Source organism: Rousettus aegyptiacus, unplaced genomic scaffold (assembly GCF_014176215.1).
Source record: "Rousettus aegyptiacus isolate mRouAeg1 unplaced genomic scaffold, mRouAeg1.p scaffold_m13_p_18, whole genome shotgun sequence".
Lineage (NCBI taxonomy): Eukaryota > Metazoa > Chordata > Mammalia > Chiroptera > Pteropodidae > Rousettus > Rousettus aegyptiacus.
Window position 1 is genome coordinate 569,957 of NW_023416293.1, and position 16,670 is coordinate 586,626.

At 35.1% G+C, this 16,670-nt stretch overlaps 1 protein-coding gene and 1 pseudogene across 10 annotated transcripts in view; both read right to left on the reverse strand.

The window, feature by feature from the left end:
• Window positions 1-16,670, reverse strand: part of CEP170 (centrosomal protein 170) — a 117,866-nt gene that overhangs the window by 47,565 nt on the left and 53,631 nt on the right. For 5 of the 10 annotated variants that reach the window (XM_036235345.1, XM_016151234.2, XM_036235344.1 and 2 more), the window contains exons 5-10: window positions 16,164-16,222; window positions 15,905-16,067; window positions 14,920-15,054; window positions 7,076-7,552; window positions 2,442-2,605; window positions 1,962-2,255 (exon numbers count right to left, since the gene is read on the reverse strand). In XM_036235345.1, coding sequence (XP_036091238.1) covers window positions 1,962-2,255; window positions 2,442-2,605; window positions 7,076-7,552; window positions 14,920-15,054; window positions 15,905-16,067; window positions 16,164-16,222 — 1,292 coding nt within the window. Of the gene's footprint in view, window positions 1-1,961; window positions 2,606-7,075; window positions 7,553-14,919; window positions 15,055-15,904; window positions 16,068-16,163; window positions 16,223-16,670 lie in introns of all 10 variants that reach the window. The other 5 variants (XM_016151237.2, XM_016151236.2, XM_016151235.2 and 2 more) reach the window with 3 other exon arrangements.
• On the reverse strand, window positions 4,838-4,956 carry LOC118613474 (annotated as a pseudogene).

Sequence of the window (16,670 nt, forward strand, 5' to 3'; positions counted from 1 at the left end):
CTGGGACTCTTTCCGAGAATGAAAAACAAGATGCTTTTAATAATTACAAACAGCAGGTGGACATCACTCTCTCTGTCCGGCAGTTGCCTACAGAGTCGCATCTGCGACAGTGACTCCTCACTCAGCTTTCTGCTGTCTGGCTAAGCTGGAACTTCCACTCGGCTTCAGATTTGACCCTTTCAGGGCTGAAAGAACTTCCCGGGATTTATTAGTGCCCTGTGTAGAGATCCACAGGTAGAAACTCCTGATAAGGGTAATGATGCAGCTAACATTTACAGACCTCTTATAAGACAGGCATTGTGATAAGCATTCTATATACTTTATTGAATTCTTCTCATAACCTAGTGAAATTGCTTCCATTTCAGAGCAAAAAGATATAGAGACTCAAAGAGATTAGTTTTCCTGAGGGCACGTATCTAGTGAATGCAGTTTATACCTGATCCCAAATCTGTCTGCCTACAAGTGTTCATGTTCTTAAATACTATAATAATCTCTTACTGTAAAAGAACATTTTAATAGAGAAAATATCTATCACTATAAATATCTATAAACCAAATGAAAGTATAAGAGGATAAAATTAATGTTAAAACTTCTTGCCATTCTATTTTTCAAAACTTTTTGATTTTTACTGAGTCTTTTTTTATGCTAACACTGTGTCTTTAGGCTTCCTCTAATATAATCAGAAAACTCGCTTTATTCAATGTTTCTTACCTGCTATCCTTCTCTTATTAACTATCATAACATTGATTGCATAACATCTATTTCTTAGACTAAAAAGGCTCAAAAGTTTGGAGCTGTACACCTCAACAGTAAAAATAATTGAGCATGTGCTCAATAACTGTATGTTTTGATATTACATATGTATAGCAATACAATAATAGATCGTGTGCACTAAAGAACACACTCCAAAATGGAAATAAAAACTATGAAATTAAAAGCAAACACAGGTTCTAATAATCATCCCGCATCCCAAAGTGTTATCTTGTCTCTTCCCTGAAAGATCGATCACTCTGTAAACTCACCATTTAACTAGTGCGCCTCAAATGTCAACATGCATACAAATCACCCGGAGACTTTGCTTTTAAAGCAGATTCCGATTCAGTGTGTTTAGCGTGGCCCTGAGAGTCCATTTCTAACAAGCTCTCAAGTGATGCTCATGTAGCTCACACACTGAGCAACAAGAACTTAAGAGATCAGCGCTTAGCTCGACTTAGGCTTCTCTCCTCCAGGGGGTAAAATAAAGAGCTGATTCTAAAGTCAACTTTCCATTACCATGAGCAAAAATGAGGAACGTTGTTTTTTAAACCATACAACAATCAGTGTATACATTAATGCATAACATCAAAGAACAAATCTGAAATGTAAATAACCATCATGCCTTACTCGGCATGATGGTTAAGCTCAAAATATCATAAACAAACTGATTTTGTTTTCACATACTTCTTTTCTCTCACTAAAGATGGCAGTGAATAAACATTTTAAAAAGAGAATTTAAAAAAAGAACAAAATTGATTAAAACATGTATTTTCATCTGTTCCCAACATGAAATTAATAGGCAGGAAACCTGTGGTTTACTATAATTACCAGCTAACGATTATGCCGATATTGACAGAGTCATAGAAATTAGTTTTTTTTTTTTTGAGTTTTTAAATAACTGCAAAGTAAAAATGGCTGAAGTATACTATTTAAAAATCCTATCTTAACTTTATACAACTTAAAGAGGTCCAAACAGTTTAAATGTACCGAACTTTACCTATGAAATCTGGGCAAATTCAGAATATAAGCAGAATAAAATCAGAAAGCATTTCGGTCTTCTTGTTAGCCTTGCAGTTCCCTAACAAAACCCTACAGTTTAATACCACTGACTGCATCGGAACATTTCATGCTGACTCACCAATAATTTCCAACAGTCAAATATACCACACAAAAACTAACATCGTACCCCGATTTCAATTATTTACCTTGTCAATCATTTTTCTTGCTTCCACTTCCTCACTGTTGGGATTCTCTAACTCAACGGTATAAGTACCCTTGTCACTTTGGTCATCATCATTATCCTTTTCAGAAGTGGCAGAAGTGGCTTGATTTTTTAACAATTTATCCATCTCCTGGCTCGGTCTGTGCCCAAGACTCCCTGAACTTCTTAACAATGCGGTTTGGAGGAAGGGAATTGACACCGATGGCTCCTCTGATTTCTGTTTTAACAATTTCCCATGTGGAACACCATGCCCCCCTCTGTGATGCGCAGAGCTAGTCTGTAAAGACAAAGAAACCACTTTGGCATCTGCTGTTGGAGACTTTGTTTTTTCAAGTTTTGTATGTGGTGTTGCGTAAGTAGTTTCCTGACACAAGATTCCCGCACTCTGCGTACAAGAACACGGCCTTCTTGTTCTGGGACTGTCTCCATCAAAGAACGCAATCATAAAAGCGGTCTGACTTACAACAGCCTGGTCTTGCCGCCTTTCGGTAGCCTGGGCCTTCTGCAGCTTTTTCTGCTCTGAATGGTGGCGCCTCAAGTGCTCCTCGAGAGTTGCGCGTTTGCTGCAGCGCCTGTGAGCCCCGGCATTTTCTGAATCGCTCTGTGTCCCGTCATCATGTTTATTTCCTGGACACAAAAAGGAAACCGCATAATAGAGAAGGAAAAAACTCCCATGCAGAAAATCAGAAGCACATACAAAAGTGCTATTTGTTTTGACCCCTTTCCCATTTTCAATCCAAAGTCATATGTTCTTTTCAGTAACAGGCTCTGCAAACTTCCCTCAATTGCAATGCTTACACTCAAATTGGATCAACCAACAATGAGGTCTTTATAACGAGTGAAAAGGATTGTCTTTCTCCAAATTTTAGCTTTATAATGATTTATCAATGTCTGAACAGATAAGCAATGCTGTATCATCTATGATAGTCTGTATATGAAATATCACATTATCAGATATAATCCTGCCTTCAAACTTTATACTTTATTTAAATAATTAAAAATTTGTTTCTACGCCTGAACCTTACTGAATTTCGTTAACAAATGTCACCATAACAAAAAAAAATTAGACTAAAAAATTGTTTCTAGCATTAGAGAGGAAGAGCCAGAAAAAAAGAGTGATCCTGCCAAAATGCTTATCATTACACAGGACACAAGAATACAGATGCCATAAAAATGTGACGAATCTAAGCTTTTGATGATGTACACTACCTACATAAGTATATGTTTCTTTTTTAATAAAAAGATACAACTTTATAGTTTCCACCAATTACCATACAATTTTTTATAAATGTCTAGCTATGAGAATTTTTGAAAATCTACATTTGTGTTCTAAAGTCTAGGGGCTTCAAAGAGTTAAATAAAGCATGCTAAAAGGCCTATTGTGAGAAAACATGGTCTATAAAATCCTATATAAATCTAAGTATCTACTGGGCAGATGGCATGGTGTTAAATATAACCATATAAAAATCTATCTGTCCTCTCCATAAAGCATACAGAGTCAAGTTAAATTATATTTGAATTCTGAAACACTGGCTTTCTAACAGAGGTTTTTTACTACCCTTCATAGTTCTATTAGGGATTAAATTAAATCTTTATGACAATTACTTGATTTTTCACTGATTTATAATTCTCATTACCTAAGTAATAACATTAGATGAAATAATCAAATAATTACTATATTATTATAGCATGGAATTAATCAAGAGTTACTCTAACCATGTTTAAGATCGAATCATAAATGAGGGCTTAAATGATGGCTTCTTTAGAAGAAAGCTATAAATGAATCTAGTGAACCAGGTGTATTCTAATGCATCTGGGACTAAATGTGATTTTTAACTTTTCCTGGGCTATAAATTTTAATCTGAATACCTGCTGAATAAGGTGGCATCAAATAAGATGATCAGAACCGAAAGACTTGCAGGCTAGGAGAGACAATGAACACGTATGTCCTGGGAAAAAAGGTGAGTTTTACTAATCATGGGCTTGTTTCTAATAAATTTAGACATTACCAATTGGTGCTAATGATTTAAAACCAGAGGACTGGCTGTAGAAATGTGGTATAAAAAAGGAGTGAGAGGACTCAGAAGAAAGGCGCGCAAACAAAAGGGTGGCGTTTTGCAAAACAGGAAAGGGAAGCAAAGGGAGCTAACGAAATGGAAACAAGGGGCTTGGGGGGCTCCCAGCACAGTGATCAGCAGACAGCAATATTATAACCCTCTGGTGACAACACATCTGACACTCCTTCTTCAAATTAGTAACTATTCAAGATGCAATCTGAAAACAAAAAAATGTGTTTAATTAATGACTCTGTACCTCAGGTAATTAAGGGCAGCAGATGGAATGCAAAACCAAACAAAACCACTACTTCAAATATAAGCGCACAAAAAACATGACATTTTCTAATCTACTTAATGTTGCACTGGACATATTGAAAAGAAATCCAGTTTATAAGACCTAGATATAACTAAACTCCAATATTTCCTGCACAGTAAGACCAAATAACCCATATCACACATACAACATGAAAACACCATTTTTATAGAATTTAGTTCTCGTACCAACTTATAAAATTTGACACTTAAGTGGTGTCAGGCCCCTTCGGTATCTTTTCCTTAAGTTATAGATTAAAAAGTCTACTTTAATTTACAGATCAGCTATTTTCTTTTTGGAAAATATTATTCCTTCTTATATTTCTCAGTGTCACACAAGGGGAGACATCTGATCAGAACTGCAACTTATATTTTCATTCAACACAGAAAAATCACTAGGAAGCCCTGCTGGCCAAGTTTCTTTCTGTTCTGTCTCTCGTTAACCACACCTCAATAAGCTGAAGTTCTTGTAGTATTTTTTTGTTTTTAATACCTACAGCACCTGGTCTTCCTAGGTGGTCTCCCATCCAAGTATTAAGCAGGCCTGACCCTGCTGAGCTTCTGGGATCAGCTAGGATCAGGGGCATTTAGAGTGGCATGGCCGTAGGCTCTTTAAGTATTTATATGGAAGGCTAGCTGCACCCAGTCAGTAGCTGTGGCCAAGAGGAGCTGCAACCCTCCTACAGGGTGAAAGTGTGGGGGCTTTGTGAATATTATTTTCCTCACTGTCCCAAAGCGCATGCACTTTACCTTTGTAGGAGCAAAGTTTTTTTTGTTTGTTTGTTTTCTTTTGCCTACTTTCAAGTTTCTGGCTGATCTAAACAGCTGCTGAAAATCTAGTTATTATAAAATTGTTATTATCTGCTACAATTACATTTATTTAAAGTCTAGGTATATATTTTTGATATCCTAAAGTGTAAAAAAATCTTTATAGGATGAGGGCAACTCTGATTTTGGGGAAAAGTCATATGTAAATATATCTGGAGAACTAAAATGGATCCATCCTTGACCAAACTGAGTAAAATTCACAAAGACATTATCCTGGATGGCTGGTAAAATGGCCTGAAGGCAAATCCAGAAGGCTTCTAAGCAACAGCAACATACTAGAATATATGTCTGCCTATAAATCAGCTTTGAGGGATGACAGTAATATGACTGTATAATTTCTGATAAGGTTTCCAAATAGCTAATCATTAAGGTATAGATATAATATGAATGTGGGCATTAATGCCTCTATTTAGGATTAGACTTCTTTAAGAAAAGAGAATGATGGCTTACAAATAACAGAGAATATGGAAAATAGTGATACCGACTAAAAAAGTTACAATAAATGGGTTTAATACAGGCATTTTTTTAAAATAGGTTTTTAAAAGGATCTTTTAGCTTACTTTTTATATATTTATTCAGAGTGATTTTAAAGAGATGATGTTATTTCTAAATTTTCAAGGTTTACATTAACTTTTATACTAGGATATTAGTATTATTTAGCCAATTGATAAGCTGGTCTGTTTACGAATGGGTAGCTTTTACTTGTAAACTTTAACCTGTACATACATATATAGGTTTTGACTATGTATTTAATATTATATAGAAGTAAAAGATAGCAATCACATGTCAAAGTACATATGCCAGGTAATTGCTTATAATTAAAATATAGTAATAGATTCTAGTAAAGAATTAGGTAATCTCACCATCTCACCTACTCTGAAATACCATGTAAGAAAAACAGAAACAGGTATTTCTTCATTACTTGATCAGATTCCCAGGACAGAAAGTAAGAGTTAAGCCAGGGTCTGTCTTGTCATTGATAATTATTCATTGTTTATTCAAATTACTGAGTACCTACCACGTACTGAGTCCCAGCGGAAGTGTTAGGGATACAAGGTTAGTAATATGTAGGCTCTGACCTTAATGAGCATTTTTTAAAGCTCATTAATTCCTTGTAGAGTAACAGAATGGTCAGATTAACATATAATCACTTCCTTCAGACAGCTTGTTAAATAAGATAAAGTAACACAAAACTGTATTAATTTGCAAAACCAATGGAAAAAATTGATTAGCTAATACTTCAAAGTACAGGTATAAAGATTATGTGAATTTTGCCAAGTATTGTACAACTAAGCATATGGAAAAACTATTTTACAAATCAATTGTGACTTTCATAAAAATCTTACTTTTGAAAAAAAATTTAAATCAATTGATTCCCAGTATCTCTAACATAAAATTTTTTGTTTCATGAGTAACTTCTGAAAACCTTTATCAACACTTTATCAACAATGTGACTATGTTACCAAAGTAGAACTTTTGGCCCATTATCCAATGCTTAAAATTTAAAATCTGGATATCGACATTTTACTGGAAGCATTGCAAGAGAGAAGAATAGAACTGAATACATCTTTTCCTTAAATCAAGAAAATGATGAGAATTTTCTTCTAGGGAATTCCACTGGTGAATTGAATAAGTCTTTATTTCCATAGGAAAAAGAGCCACACTTTGTGGCATAAATCTAAATTTACAAAACCACTCTGGTTTTGGCAAGAAAATGAAGGCAAACTATTTTGATGCAGGCAGTATGGCTCGCTTTTGAGCTTTAAAATCAAATATAAACCTTGGAAAAGCGGAAGCTTCCTACCATGTGATTACTAATCTACTCGTAGTTGGGCACCCATGAAGGCGGAATTTTCTTTAGTATAAGACAGGAAGTTCCGAAATGATCAATTCACTTTACCTTTCAACCTTTTCAAGTAAACTGGAACGTCACTTTTAATACTTTTGGAATCCTCTTCCGTTCTCTCCCAGACCATCTGAGGAGGGTTGTTCTGTGCTAGCCAGTCAGCTACTTTGTTTTCTGGTGCCATCATTCCCGTTTGAATTCCTGGCAGGTCTTGAGTTCCCGGAGAAGACTTCTTTGACTTGTGGCGCTGCTCAGAAGCAAATTTTGTCACATGGTCTCTAATAGTTACCTTTCCTGGGGTACTGTCATCAAATTCAATGGTAAATGAAGCGTGCCCTGCACCTGCTGTGTGGGGACTCGGTGTGTCTTTTGTTGGGATTTCATGAATAGTGCTTTCTGTTATTTGTGATGGTTGCTGAAATTCTTTTGTAGGGATTTCAAAATAACTTGGTTCCCTACAGAAAGGAAAAAGTACTTCTTCGTTTGCAGCTGCAGATTGTTCCTCGACTTGCTTGGCATCTAAGCTGCACCCTAATGAGAAAAATAAGAGAAAATTCAAAATATTTGGGAGCTTCTAGCATTTGAAGGAGTATAGTAATGGCCATTTGTATTACTTCAAGAGAATCAGAAGGCAGGTCACAGTCTGGATGAAAAATGGCAAATCTCAGAGAGAAGAAATAATTTCGATTATAAACATGGCATTCGGTTACTAGTAGGAGATGCAAGATAAATAGCAGCAATGACAAAGGACAGCAAAGCAGTTAAGAGATGGGTGTTGAATGGCCAGGTCTACTACTTTTCCAACTTGGATCTAGAAGTTATCAAGATGCAGAAGAACCGAAATTACATGTAGATGGAGATGCATTTACAATCTATATGTAGATATCTTGAGTGACAGAAAAAAATGTGAATTTCCTTATCAAGTAAGGAAGATGAAATATCTGAAATATCGATAAACACAGTAGAGATCCAAGGGAGAACTGGTGCTCGAATGAGGAAATAAACATGAAATCAATATTTAAGTGACGATCTAGAAGTAACGATTCCACTTACCACTTTCACCATCACAGTCAGAACCATTACTTTTGGAATGACCAAAATAATATCACTGATGTGTGATCCTTGCAAGAAGATACATTTTATAAAGAATAAAAGAATGTTAAAGACAAAACATGTGGTTTGCTTGCAGCATTGCAATCCAAGCAGCAGGGTGAAAGAAATAGAGTGAAAACAGGAAATTCAGTTGCCAGCCATTAATTCCAGAAGAAAATTCATGCACATTTCTATATAGAAGAATATGCACAAGTGTCAAAATCCTTGGAGAAAAGCTAAATTATAAATCCCAGATCAACAAGAGTTGGCAGAAGAAGCAAGCAAATTTGGAATAAATATAAAGGTATAAAAATAAACAATTTATACAGAATATATGTAAAGGCATAGAAATGAAATAATTGAAATGTTTTATGTATTTGTTATTAGAAATGCAAATGCAAAAAATATATATTAAAGATTAAAGTGTCCTGATTATCCGGAAGTGAAAGAACCATGTCTATTATCAAGATGGTAAAGAGTGAGTTCAAATGAAAAATATTTCCCTGAAGCTCAAAAAACCCCACATTCTTTTAATAGGAAAACCATTCGCAGATAATTTATTAGGAAGAAAGGGCAATATAGGTCTACTAAGTTGTTTCCAATCATTTTCTAATTAAGTGAAGTATTTAGTCTTTTTTGAAACATCTTTTTGAATCTTAAATCTTGATGGGATTCTTCGGGGACTATAATTGACTTCTGGGCAGTATTCTGAATATGAAACAAACATTACTGCTTTTATGTTACAGGGGACTGTGACTGCAACATTTCGGTAATCAAATGTGTGGGTAGAGTATAAAAGACATGGAGATCCATTTCAAAAAAAAAAACAAAAACTCTACAGACAAGGTAAATGATAGCTAACAAAAACAATTTTCAATGTAAAAATGATCCTTTTCAAAATCTACTTGGTTTTTCTGACTTCCAAAAATGAAAAAAAAGTTATATCAGGAAAAACTATATTATCAAAGCAAAAATTTTATATGCTATTTAAAAGAAGAGGTTATACAGACTCTTAACATAAAGTCACACTTTAAAAATTTATTAAAGAGTTTATCTTTTTCTTGGAAGCAGCTATGCTCACCACTACACTACCTATGCTGCACGTTTTAACTTCTTTTTAGTAATAAAAATGTCCATCTGGACTTTGGGTGTTTACTCTAAAGGCCTTCTGTGAGAGTAAAATGCACTAACCACTCCCTATATATTAATACACTCATTAATAAATGTTCTTTTTAATTTTTTCTTACATTGACTTATGTACAATGTATTGTACTTGATCAATTCCATATAGTACGACTGGTTTATAAACTTATCCTTCCAACGTACATACACATTCATTCATTCATTCATTCATTCATTCCTTTGTTTTGTTCACCCTTCAGATAACAGAGTGTTACTAGGGACAAGGCGTGGTAGTTTTCTACTGCGCCACCTGGGCACCCATATAAAACGATGTGCTGAACTACAAAGCAAAAAACACGAAAAGCTGGGCTAGGGATGTATGATTTATCACCTGCTTATCACTCAGCATTCAGAGAAATCTTTTCCTCCATTGTGAATGAAAAATTCCCAGTTAGTACAGTAAAGTCATCATCCCCTTAGTCCTACTTCAAAATCCCCTCTACTCCAAGGACTGGAAACCTGAGATTTACACACGTTTACACCCGCCTCATCCAGAAGTCAGTGATCTAACACTGTCAAGTTGTGCGACAGAGTGGAAAGGCATCCTGTAATGATCAGAGGGTTATAACCGGGCAACCCGGTTTAGTGGAAGACAGGGATATGATCTGAAATCAGATAAACCCTGTCTCTATCGTCTTTAATTCTAGCTTTCCTCACAGTAAAATGGGGAAATAGCAATATCTATCCTTAAGATTGCTGTGCACATCTAGTGAGATAAGTATTAAATGAGATAGTGGAAGTGACTCAGAACAAAGCCTCGCCACTAAGTAGGCACACAAATAAAAGTTTCTCATTTCCTCTCCCAAATCTCCAACAAAAGAAACAAAAGACTAAAACCAAAAATCTAACTCAGAAAAACCCAAGATAGATATGACAACACCTAGTCTCTCATATTTGTGAACTTTACTAACTAGAAGTCCCTGAGAGCCTTTCACTATTTCTCAGATGACAGGTGGCAAACCTAGAGGGGGTGTTAGAGTGAGGATTAAGGTCAGACAGACTACTAAGCAGTAAGACTCAATTGGTAGAGAGAAGACTACGAACAATCGAGAGCAGAGACAGGGCTCAAAGGAGCACTCGTCCAGACCCATCAGCACACAGCACACACCCGACTTCAAAGTCACCCGCAGACGTTGCTGTAGCATATCACAGTTCAATACTGTTTATTTAGTATTCACCATTCAATATTCATAAGGATGATTCTGAATCATAAAGTAAAAATCATAATTATGTAGCCTTCTCTGCTCAAGTAGTGATATGAGTAATTCATTTAATGCATGAAATATAAGAAATGGTTGTACTTCAAAGAAAACTGTCAGTTTTTAAAGTACGTTCAGTCATCTCAAAAATTCATCATGTGGAAGAATTCACTTCACTGAAGATAAAAACAGATCAAGTGTGGGTCTACTAGAAAAATTATTAGGGGTTGTTTAAATTAATATAGAAAAATGAAACAGCTTTTCTCTCTTAGAACATTGACAGAGCATACTCTGGAATTCATGAATTTAACATTCACTAATCTTAAAAATCGATTTTATTTATATTTAAAGTAAATGACATACTAAATATGCTATTTTATACTATTTTATTTGTACTTTATATAATCTCAATTTTCAATGTGTAAAATTTTTAAATAATTGACTGTTAGAATTAAGTATGTTTACCTAAATCAGAGCAATTGGTGATATCTCCTTAAGTTCTTGAGATATTTTATGATTGTGTGACCTTTCAGGGAAACTTGTAATACACATATAAAACTTGTAATAAATCTAGGAAAAATGTTCCCATCATTCTTTTGTACTAAATTAAATGAAATATTAAACTAATTCGAGATGACACAGACTCTAAGTATGAATGTTCATTCTGTTTAAGACATCCATCCAACCCAGTATATTCAAGTACCTCACATTACAAAGACTGAGACACCACTTTTGCTTAAAAGGAATTACAACTTGAAAGTCTCCAAATTTTGTTTGATGATTTTAAAAATCAATAAAAAAGAGCCAAAAATCTATTCACAGTTGCACATGCCTTTTTAAAATGTATGCAACACGTAAAGGCCTTTCATTGTAACCTAAATAAATGTTTACACCAACATTTAGTAGAAGAGTATTACCTGTAGCTAAAATGCAGACTAATTCTTTTTAATAAGACTCGAAATATTCACACAATTTCATCAGAAACTGATGGAGTTAACTGAGCTAATTCTAGGGTTTTCAGGTTATTTGGTAAGTCTGTAGGAGATTCTGGACACAGGGGGACTCTCAGAGGGGAACATCAAAAATCACTAAGTAGGACTCTATTATCCTTTCTGGAATGTTCATCTTTCACAATTAAGTACTAAGATTTTACATTCTGAAAATTAGTAACCAAGAAGCTAATCACTTTTTGTTTTACCAAAAGAGTATGCTGAGAGAAGAAATAATTAACCAAGCTAATCATTTATATTTCACAATTAGAAATATTTTTTTAAAAAACACCTTAATAAAATGAAGTAGCGTTTAATATACATTTTCAAATTTGGTTCTACAGTCTCTGCTGCCATCATAAAGTATTTCAGATGAGTAACAACTGTTCCCCTCATCCTATATTTAAAGAAACTATAAATGACAAATCTGAAACAACGATACTCTTATACTAGTATCAGAAAGCAAACGAGGCTCTCATAAGGCTGTTCAGCTCCATCTGACAACTCGCTTTAAGCCATTTAACACGTGATGGAAATCATTTAATTCCTTCTTACTCAAAAAGGATCCCAAGATTATAAGCTTTTGTCATCGAGCAGAAATGCCACTCACTGAGACAGGCCACACAAGCTGATAATCATTTAAGAATTTAGTTTCATTCACAAAGATAAAATTACTGCTGGATGCTTCAGTTTGATATCTATTTTATTAGGCTGAGGTATGAGATGTCAGTTTATCACACCAATTAATTTTTGGAGTTTTGTTTAAATCTTTGTATTCCGTGAAGTGTACCTCTTTTGGAGTGGACTGTGTGTGTGTTTGTGTGTGTGGTGGCTGATGAAATGTTAATTGCTTGTGATTAAGAGCCAAGCTCCCTGGGTTAAAATCCCAGCTGCACTATTTGCTACCTGAGTGACCCCAGTAATTAATTCACATTGATGCACCTCAATTTCCTTATCTAGGAAAATAACAGTAACTCTCTTTCGGTATTGCTCTGAGAATTAAATGATTAAACGTATTTAGAAGGTGTCTAAATAAATAAAGCAGTGCTGAAGCGTTAGCTATTATTAAGAAATCACAGTTCTGTTTCCAGTACAAAAATTACACATAATACTTCATTGTATTCTAGAAGTTATATACTTCAGATTTCCAAAGTTACTTTGTGTGAGGGGGAGGAATCAATTTTTAATGACCAGATAAAATCGCTATCGCATTATTTTTCAAATTTAGCAATGGTGACATTCTGCTGTCTTCTTCTGAAATTAAACACCTGATAATCAGTACATTTTTCTCCCTCCCTCTGCTAGGTGGCTCTAGTGCACAGTGATACTATGTGATCCTTGAAATAAGTAAATTAGGTTTAGATGAGACGTCACACACTCGAAATACTGCATCAAACTGTATTACACATTAGCAATACACCCATGCAGATATATTTTGAATTTTTTACCACCTGATGTTATGTGCATACATGTCTGGGGAGAAAAGTAAGCAGGAATTAGTATAATTTACGTGGGAATATGTTGAGAGCGAGCGATAAAAACAACTGGTAATATGACGAGGCTCTCCAAGGAAAATGGGGCAAAATCAGAGAACCTTGACATAAAATCTATTTGGCAGGCAAAAGACAGCCACTCCAGTTTTGCGGGGGGCGGAAAACAAAAAAGAAAATGAACAGCTTGGATTTGTTGTGCAAAATGAACAGCATGAGGGTTGAAACTGGAAGCAGAAAGTAGTCAATTATGACTCAATGGGAAAAAAAGGCAACAGAAGCAGGTAACATATAGACAGATGAGCGGAAGGGAAGACACGAAGATTTCAAACGAAGTAGACATTCTTAATTGCCTCCCCTGCTCCTCCCTCCTAAAAGAACTTCAAAGTTCCCAGGTACCGCTGTTCCCTGACACAGCTCGTGTGCCTTAGGGGAAAAGCAACCCTGCACTCAGCTTTAGGGTGGACAAGACTGGCGTAAGGGTCACCTCATAAGCCTTGCACAGGGCCTGGTTCAGAAATCCACAGGTGACCTCCTCCTGAAGCTGTGACAAGCCAATGAGATGTGAGATGTTGTTGCAAGTTTTGGGAAAATTCTTCTCCTAACTGCTGGGGATTTTCTAGAAGCAATCTTTGCTATTTTCTGCCTGCTGTGATCAAACCAGCATATACCCTGACTGCTGCTGGTAGGCAGCCTATGAGCATGAAGGGCAAGACCCCAGGTTGCAGCCATGGTGGCTACAAGGGCTGAGAGCTAGCTAATGACACTGCTGAGATGCTGCATCAATCAATCCTGAAGAGGTTCGTGATTTAAGCCAGTAAATATCCTTCTTGTTTAGTCTCAAGAAGAATTTGTTATTTGCATCTGAGGGTTTACTCAATAATAGTTTCTGAGCTTGGGCTCAAAAAAAACTGTGATCTTGGAAACCAGGAAGCTGCGATGGAAATTTGCAAAGTCGAGAACTTCAGTTTGGGGCACTGTAAAATCAAGCTGATAAAGCCAGCTTTCTGAGACTTCTATCCTGGTAAAATGAGAGCATATTTAAAGAACCAGTGTTCTTACTCTTCAGCTAAGAAAATGTCTTATTTATCTGGTAGAACTAGGGTAAAGGTAGAAAATTGAGAAGTGGTCTTAAGGAATCGATCTATCCTCGACTGAGTCAACTTGGTTTTCCAGGCTGCTCCCTGGTGCCTGTATTTAATTCCTCCAGTTCTAGATCCTTATCTACTGTTATCACGGAAACGGGCTGCTCTGTCCTTCAGCGTTGATGTCTTTGCCAAGTCCTTAAGTGATAGACAATTTTTACCTCCGTTTATTTCCTGGAAATTCTTGATTTTCTGGCTTATGGCCACTTAGTTCACTACCACACTCCTTCAGCAACAGGAGAACACATTCTTTGACTCTTAACCTGAGATTGTGACCCAGACTATTTCTTCTTTGTGGCTGTTGCGATCAGCTTTTCTTGTTGCTACCATATCCCAACAAATTGGACACACTGAGGTTTTAAAGAAGTTTTAATCTCATATCGCATTTCTAATAAAAATTGTTCATTTAAAAATATGATTACATGCTTGTAAATCTAATGAAAATACCCCAAATTAGTATGTACCCACATTTTGGTCTAATTGAAACATTTTCATAATTTTTTAAATACTTAAAATGCCCAGTTATATTATTAATCTTTTCCCAAGTTTTAACAATCTCATCAATAAGTTGGGAAAAAAATTTTTAAATAAGTGATTCACAAAGAATTTGGAATAATTTATGTGACAATCATTCAGAATAAATAAACTTAAAATGGAAATGTCATTAAGATATTCATTGACTATATTTTTAAAATTAAAGAGCAGTAGATATCCCTTTTTAGGGTAGCAAGATTTTTTTTTTGCTTGGATAATAAATTCTTTCCAAAATATCCCAAAATTTCACAGTCTGAGCTTTTTTACCTGACGTTCCAGTTTCGTGATTTTTTCCTTCCGGTTTGCCGTTTGACTTGAAAGCTCTTTGTTCGTCCACTTCGCCATCCCCCCACCACGATGGCTGCCCATACAATGGTGTACCGCGGGGCACCGCAGAAGTATCTGGAAAGAGATGGGAGAAATTTGTCTAAGCATATAAAACAGAAAAAAAAATACGTTTTTGCAGAATGCTAGAATTGTCTGGTTGATTTATCAAATGAAAAACAAAATATAGTCCAGATAGCTGAAAGCTGAATATCTCAGTATTTCTGTTGGACGTTATTCCATGTTGGATATGACTAAATAAATGAAGTTTTGCACTGGCTACTATCTAAGTAATGTAAACTGCTGCAGCCCAATAGCTTTTTATTAAAGTATAATCAGTTCTTTGGTATATAGAAATGACTCATAATCCAAAAGATAAAACTAAAATAAATTTTGGTATGAGTAACCATTAAAAAACTTTTTAATGCTGTAGGGTGTTACACCCTACATTTAAATTAGCTGTTAACAGGACTCACAGATTTATGTTTGAACACATTTGGTAATGTTTATCAAATTTAAAAAGCTGCTTTTGTATGAATGGGATTATTTACATAAAGCATTTTTTACAGTTCCTGGAACATGATAAATACAATTATGATGACACAGCATCATTGGATATTTCCTATTAATTCATTTGTCATTATAATTCATTATTATAAAACAATAAAAACCATGAAATAATAAAAATACTATAGGGTAAATTATATTTACTTCCCTCAAATATTTAAACATATAAAATACACCTACATACAACTGCCATATAGTATTCTGTAATGCTTTCCAGTGAAAGCACTAGCTGCATCGAAACTCACAGTGAAATTGTCATTATTATTAATTTTGGATGGACATGGCCAAAGTCTTGAGAACAAAGCATGCCATCTCTTCATAATCAAATGTAAATATGGTATTTTCAAAGAAGGTAACTTACCCATGGCTTTTTCCTCAGATTTCAGTGCCTCCGTAGCTTTGTGCTGTATTTCTGTTGCAGTATCTGCTCCCTTTGAATCAATGCTTTTGGCACATGCAGATTTTGCTAATTCTGGTTCTGAAGATTTTTGGGACAACTTAAGCTGAATGGTAAACTTCTCATGCTATAAAACATGAGAAAATGCAAGCAAAACATCTATGAATGAAATCGACCCCAGCAAATGGGAGGTTTACAAAGAAAATGAGTAAAACCTTTTTACCTTTAGAGCTTCTTCAGGGACCCTCATTTCTCCTCGTACTACAGTGAAAAGATTTGTATGTAAACAGGGCTAAGGGAGTATACGCTTTCGAAATTCTGATATTCAGGCTTAAAATGATCAAAGATAATTTAGAAATTGTCATATTTTAAACAGGTAATTACAACAGAGTTACTATACTCCCCTAACAGTTAAATGTTAAAACATGCTCGAAGTATAAAAATTTTCTTTTTTAAATACTGAAGAAAATCTTAAAATCTAGCAAGTAATTCTAAACTTAGGTAATTTTGGCCTTCAAGAAGCAAATAACTGGGGAATTAATTAGAGCACAAAAGACATTTTCAGTTCTAACAATAAGGCTACAAAGAACAAAAAGCACCTGGATCAAATTATATTGATAGCTAATCACAAAAAAGTTAAAGGAAGTATCTCATCAGTGATTACCAAACAGTAAATCCTGAAGGAATTCAATGACTCAGACTCCACAAGCATTGATAAAAATGAAGTTCA